At 39.2% G+C, this 6,288-nt stretch overlaps 2 protein-coding genes across 2 annotated transcripts in view; one reads left to right on the top strand and one right to left on the bottom strand.

Moving 5' to 3' along the window:
* Positions 1 to 455: 455 nt before the first annotated feature.
* On the top strand, positions 456 to 3,756 carry LOC107757354 (zinc finger protein 252-like). The gene is made up of 4 exons (XM_016574795.1): positions 456 to 818; positions 916 to 1,043; positions 2,435 to 2,513; positions 2,605 to 3,756. The coding sequence occupies exons 1-4, from the start codon at positions 548 to 550 to the stop codon at positions 3,474 to 3,476; spliced, it is 1,350 nt and encodes a 449-aa protein (XP_016430281.1). The 5' UTR covers positions 456 to 547; the 3' UTR covers positions 3,477 to 3,756.
* Positions 3,757 to 4,595: 839 nt separating this feature from the next.
* The window catches only part of LOC107757375 (zinc finger protein 567-like), a 28,092-nt gene continuing 26,399 nt past the window's right edge, over positions 4,596 to 6,288 (bottom strand). Inside the window, exon 5 of the mRNA XM_016574832.1 lies at positions 4,596 to 5,238. Coding sequence (XP_016430318.1) covers positions 4,860 to 5,238 — 379 coding nt within the window. The 3' untranslated portion in view covers positions 4,596 to 4,859. The remainder of the gene's footprint in view (positions 5,239 to 6,288) is intronic.

The raw sequence follows: 6,288 nt of genomic DNA, 5'->3' as shown, positions 1-6,288 counted from the left end.
CGCTTGTCGGAAGGCGGGACTTTGTAGAAAACGAAGCGTTTGAGAGAGGCGGGGCATAGAGGACCTACAATAATGTACAGTATTTGAAAAAGAATGTGTTTTTTGAACATTAAAGCATGTCAACATATTCTGTTACACCAACTACACAAAATAATGATCTTTAAAAAAGCATCATATGACCCCTTTAATACATTTAATACTACGTCTTTTTCACCTGGGAAATCATCCTGATGTGCACCTCTTTTAGATACTATAATTTGAGATATGATCTGATCTATATCTTACACACTAAATCTTATGTCAGAAACTTCATAGGACGGATAGTATGAGAATTTGAGTGCAGGGCAAAGTCTATCACAAACCGGAAGCTAACGATATTCAGCGGCAAGATAAAAGCCGAGGGCTTCTTTCGTACACTTTATTTCCGGTTTTTGCACAGTACCAAGTTCCACAATTTGGAATTATTTTTTCGGTGACTCACCTCACGGTTTTTTTGCCGGTGTTTCTTTTTCTTGCATGCTAACCAAAAAATCGCGAGTATTAAAAGATGTCAAAATCTATATCATTTCGGTTGCAAGTAAGCTCCATAATGGAGATAATGACTAAAACGGCAATAGAAGAAATATGCACAATTGTAGACAGCGATTTTGCGTTTTTACGACAAGAACTGTATCGGGTCATGAGTGAAAATACAGTTCTTAAAGACAAAATGCTCTGTCTCGGGAGCGAAAGGCAAGAAGAAAGCACGCGCATCACAAAGGAAGAAACGCGCGCTGGCTCCAAAATATATCGCTCTATTTGCGTTCAAACCGAAGATGGTAAACATAACCTCTACTCAATAGTTTTGTTTGAAAATGTTCGCCGGCCAGTGCACTACTCTGATTGTAACGTATCTGCCTATTTTGCTCCTCACAGCAGCGCAGCCCTCAATAAAAGGGATATTTGGAAAGGAGTGGTGTTCCAGTTTGTGGGATCGGAGGAACGAGTCCAGAGAAGATGAGCTGGCGATCGATGTCGACCTGTACAGTCTATCGCCTTATAAGGTTCCCTAAATTTCCTTAAAGTAGTTCACCCCAAATTTAAAATTGGTGTTTCATACGCTATCCGTTAGGAAAAATAATGCCCAAGAGATTTGCATGCCTACAGTAAGAAGTGTAAATCAGACTGCATGCGTTATGCTGCATGTGTAAAGGTGTAAAATGAAGTTGTAAATGAAATAATCGCAGTCGTGTTTTAAAGCAGATTATCGGTTACTTTCAAAGGGTACATAAAAAAATGATACTGGAATAATAAATATTGCAATAAGCTTCAAGATGCAAATTTTGATCATTTTTACTGTAACAGTTTTAGTGGTCCTATGAACCATAGAGAATGAGCTGTCCTGCTGCACCATCTGCCCAATTTGAATAATCATTTTAAAGTCATTTTTAGGGGTGTGTTTAATTTGACAGGAGATGATCATGATGGGAGATGATACATAGTGCTAAGAATGTTAACAACATTTGAAAATTTAGTACTGTACTATTATACACTGAACAAAATTATAAACGGCTCATGAAAAATGGGGGCAAAAACAAAAGTGTTGCGTTTATAATTTTGTTCAGTGTATTTTTTTATGGACCCATGAACTTGATGTGTGTGGCAGATTACAATAGCTTTGTCTAGATCAGTGCTTTCCAAACATGTCCTGGAGACCCCCCACCACTGCACATTTCGGATGTCTCCCTTATTGGAAACATCCAGTATATGGTGCATTCAAGTCGTCCTGGGAAGTTTGCATTTACAAGTTGGGAAGTTGTAATTACAATGTTGTGCGGTCAAGAAGCCGAACTTGACTTGAATGCACAATTTGACCTTGCAGTCTTTAATAATGAGCTGATGAGTTGAATCGGGTGTGGAGACATTCAAAATATGCACAGATGAGGGGCCTACAGGAAGCATTGGTCTAGATCAGTGTCTCCCAATCCTGGTCCCAAAGAACCCCAACACTGGACGTTTTTGATGCCTCTCTTGTGTAACACACATATTTCAGGTTTTGGAGCAGGGGTCACCAAACTCGGTCCTGGAGGGCCGGTGTCCTGCAGGGTTTAGCTCCAACTTGCCTCAACACACCTGCCTGGAAGTTTCAAGTATACCTAGGAAGACCTTGATTAGCTGGTTCAGGTGTGTTTGATTAGGGTAGGAGCTAAACTCTGTAGGACACCGGCCCTCCAGGACCGAGTTTGGTGACCCCTGTTTTGGAGTGTTTACTAATGAGCTGATGAGTTGAATCAGGTGTGATTGATTAGGGAGTGTGATTGATGAGGTTCTCCAGGACCGGGATTGGGAAATATATGAGAACTTATTTCTACAAATGAAAAGGAAATGAAATGTGTAAATGAAATGGAAAAACAAAATTTCCTTTTGCATGATCTGCTCATTTTGTCTCATACAGCACAAAGAACAAGAGCACTCCAACCTAGTCATAATCAAAGAGGAGTGTTTTGAAGTGGACACTTATCCCAGTTTTACAGGTAATGTTCAAAATTTCTAGTAGATCTTTAATTAGTAAGGTTTAATTTTGGTGCATCATGTTGATTTGAACTATTTTACATACTTCGACAGTGAAAACACCCCAAGCTTCAAGAGGACAGCTGCCATCTTCTGCATATGAGCCGCTGGCAGACTTAAAAAGTTTTGATGGCCATTTTGTGTCTGGTGAATTTTCAGAGATATCAGAAATACAAAACGCATCCTCCGATTCATCAGACAAACTCTCTACAAAAAACTCTATCGATGACACTGTTGACCAGTTAATAGCACCAATAGAGGATCCATTGGAATTTGATGGTCACTCTATACTCAACCAATTTTCAGTAGAGCACAATGGCCAGTTTCCCTCTGAGGCTCAGGAGGATGGAGAAGCACAGGAAATATATGAGGATGCTGCAACCACGACAGAACATTGCAAAAAGAGAGTAAAGGTACAGAAACCGCCAAACAACTTCAGTTGCTATGACGGCGGGAAGGCGTTTCTACGGCAAAATGCTGCCAAAAACCGTCTCAGAAAACATCGATTTTCAAAGTTGAAACCAAACGAAAAGTTTCAGTGTGATGTCTGCGGGAGATGTTTTCATTCTAACACCAATCTCTCGGTTCACTATTTGGTCCACACAGGGGAAAGACCCAATAAATGCAGTTTTTGTGGAAAAGGCTTCTCCCAGAAAGGAAATTTACAAGTTCACGAACGCATCCACAGAGGAGAGAGACCTTTTAGTTGTGTCACCTGCGGAAGGAGTTTCACCCAGAAAGTTTGTCTACGAAATCACGAACGCATCCACAGAGGAGAACGACCTTTTACTTGTATAACCTGCGGAAGGGGTTTCACCCAGAAAGTCACCCTCCAACAACACCTCATTGTCCATGACAAAACGGCTAAACCAGTCAGGAGGAAACCAAGGAAAAATCACCGTGATATAAATTATAGCTTTATGTAGCACAATTCTTTTGGTTATTTCTCAATTTAAGATCGCAGTAGCTGTTTAAAATGAAATACGAACCGTGGAAATGTGAGGTTGCAGCACCTTAAAAAGAATGTATCTGTGTGTAATACTGTAGATCGTAGCAGAAATATATAGTCAGGTATGGCTGTGTATTACTTGGTAATGTAGTTGTTATCCCAACTAATTTGTTTCTTCTGTTAAACCAAAGACACAGCCTTTCTGGTGATCTTTGACATCTGGGCTATATATAAGAAGTCTCTTATGCTCACTAAGGCTGCAGAAATTTTATGAAAGCTACAGTAAAAACAGTAACATTGCGAAATATTATTACAACTAAAAATAACTTTTCTATTTCAATATATTGAAAAATGCAGTTTATTTCTGTGATGCAAAACTGAATTTTCAGCATCATTACTCCAGTCTTCAGTGTCACATGATCCTTCAGAAATCATTCTAATATGCTGAACTTTAATGCTGAAGTAATATATTGAACTTTTCATTCTTTAAAGAATCCTGGAAAAAAATGTATCATGTTTCCATAAACATTTTATGCAGCACAAATGTTTCATCATTGATAATAAGAAGAAATGTTTCTTGAGCTGCAATTTAGCATATCAGAATGATTTCTGAAGGATCATGTGACACTGAAGACACAGAGTCATGATGCTGAAAATTCAGTTTTGCATCACAGGAATAAAATAGATATTTTAAATGTAATAATATTCAGAATATTACAGTTTTTACTGTATTTTTGATCAAATAAATGCAAAAAAATTATTCCAAACTAATGAATGGTAATGTATAGTCTAGATATAAAGGACCACCAGAGGTAAACGTATCAGGCTTTAGGCTAAAGATTTTTTTTCTGAATACAGTCCCTGTTTAAAATATTATAATGTTCTATCAGTTTTGGGCCATTAGTGTAAAGCGACCAGTAACACTACTTGATCTTTACAGATCTTTACGGAAACTAATTTCAGTAGTATGTAGTACGTACAATGCTTCTAGAAGTTTGAGTTGTTCAAGTTCAGATGTCAGCTAGATTGCATGTGTAAGCAAATGTGTAATTTCAACCATGCTGAATAAAAAAAGTGGTTTGCATGATTTCACTCACTTTGTCAAGTTTATTCAAGCATATTTGTTTATCCCTCTGTTCAAATGAATATACACATGCAAGTCAATGCACAGAAAACTCCAGATGCTTCTGTATAACACGTTTCCAAACACTGTCAAAGGACTTAATTTCTGTGGGAAAAAAAACATGGGCATACTTGCAACTTGTTAATGGTACATATTGCAGAGTTATGCACACTCTGCTGTAACAGCAACTTTGATACAGATAAAATTCAGTAATGGTTCACTTCAGTATGTACTAGTCTAACTGAAGCACTGGTGTGTATTGAAACCCTGTTTGTACGCGTAGCTTTTACCGCACTCTGAGCAGCTATATGGCTTTTCTCCAGTGTGGCTTCGGAGGTGTACATTTAGAGAGCTCTTTTGAGCAAAGCTCTTTCCACACTCCATGCACGAGTACGGCCTCTCGCCAGAATGAGTGCGCTGGTGTATTCTGAGGTACGTTTTTTGAGCAAATCTTTTACCACAAACTGTACAGACGTAAGGTTTTTCTCCGGAGTGTGTTCGCATGTGTGCTTTCAGGTAGGTTAATTTGTTGAAGGTTCGTCGACAGAATACACACTCAAACCTCTTCTCTTCTGAAATACTTGTGTGGTCGTGTGTACTATGGAAAGTTTGCTCTGTTGTGCTGTCTCCTTGTGTAGAGATAATTCCATCAAGAGGTTGTTCTTCAGCTTGTGTCTGGTGTACGTTCGATTGGACTTGGTCATCTGAAGGTACCATGTATGTGATAAAATCATCAGAGCTCTGGGCGACACATCTCTCATCACTGGTCACTGCAGGTCCTGTAATTCAATAAATGACACATGAACATCTGAATATAACAAAGAGTTAACAGCAACTGTTCTCAAGTTCTCACATCACAAACCTCTCAAACTGCAACTTTCATCTTCCTCAGGGTTATTCTTCCCAGAGCAATCTTCAAATGTCTCCTCCTTGATCATGATCATATCTGGTTCGTCATCCAGCAAATCTACTGGCTAAAGGAGAGCAAGTAAAACAGAACTAGTTAACTGTATTCTGACATTGCTTCATGTATATCAACAGAAGTATGAGACCAACCTCTTCTGTGTTGACCGAAGAGTCCAGATGTGTGTCCTCCTGCTCACCAACATTTGACTCCTCGTGTCTCCAGGGGTTCATGCACCATTCCTTACCGAAGACATTGTTAATTGCGGGACGACGTCTGGCCTCTGTAAGACATTACTTGTTTTTGGTCACATCATAGCACCACTTTTATAATGTCACATCATAATGTCCACTTCAGAGTTTAGCTGCAACCTTGATCAAACTCACCTGCCTTTCTAGTAATCCTGTAGACCTTGTTTTAGCTTGTTCAAGTGTGTTTTATTAAGCTAAACTCTGCAGGAAAGTGGACCTCCAGGGCCTGAGTTAAAGGGGTCATATGATGCTTTTTTAAAGATCATTATTTTGTGTATTTGGTGTAACAGAATATGTTGACATGCTTTAATGTTCAAAAAACACATTATTTTTCAAATACTGTACATTATTGTAGGTCCTCTATGCCCCGCCTCTCTCAAACGCTTCGTTTTCTACAAAGCCCCCTCCTTTGACAAGCGCAGTCCGCTCTGATTGGCCAGCTGACCCAGTGCACTGTGATTGGCCGAACACCACAAGCACACGTCGGAAATGAAACGCCCCTTACCATAAT

The sequence above is a fragment of the Sinocyclocheilus rhinocerous genome, unplaced genomic scaffold (genome assembly GCF_001515625.1).
Source record: "Sinocyclocheilus rhinocerous isolate Xijiao unplaced genomic scaffold, SAMN03320098_v1.1 scaffold383, whole genome shotgun sequence".
NCBI lineage: Eukaryota > Metazoa > Chordata > Actinopteri > Cypriniformes > Cyprinidae > Sinocyclocheilus > Sinocyclocheilus rhinocerous.
The sequence above is the reverse complement of the archived record's forward strand: the minus strand, read 5'-3'. Positions and strand labels throughout refer to the sequence as shown.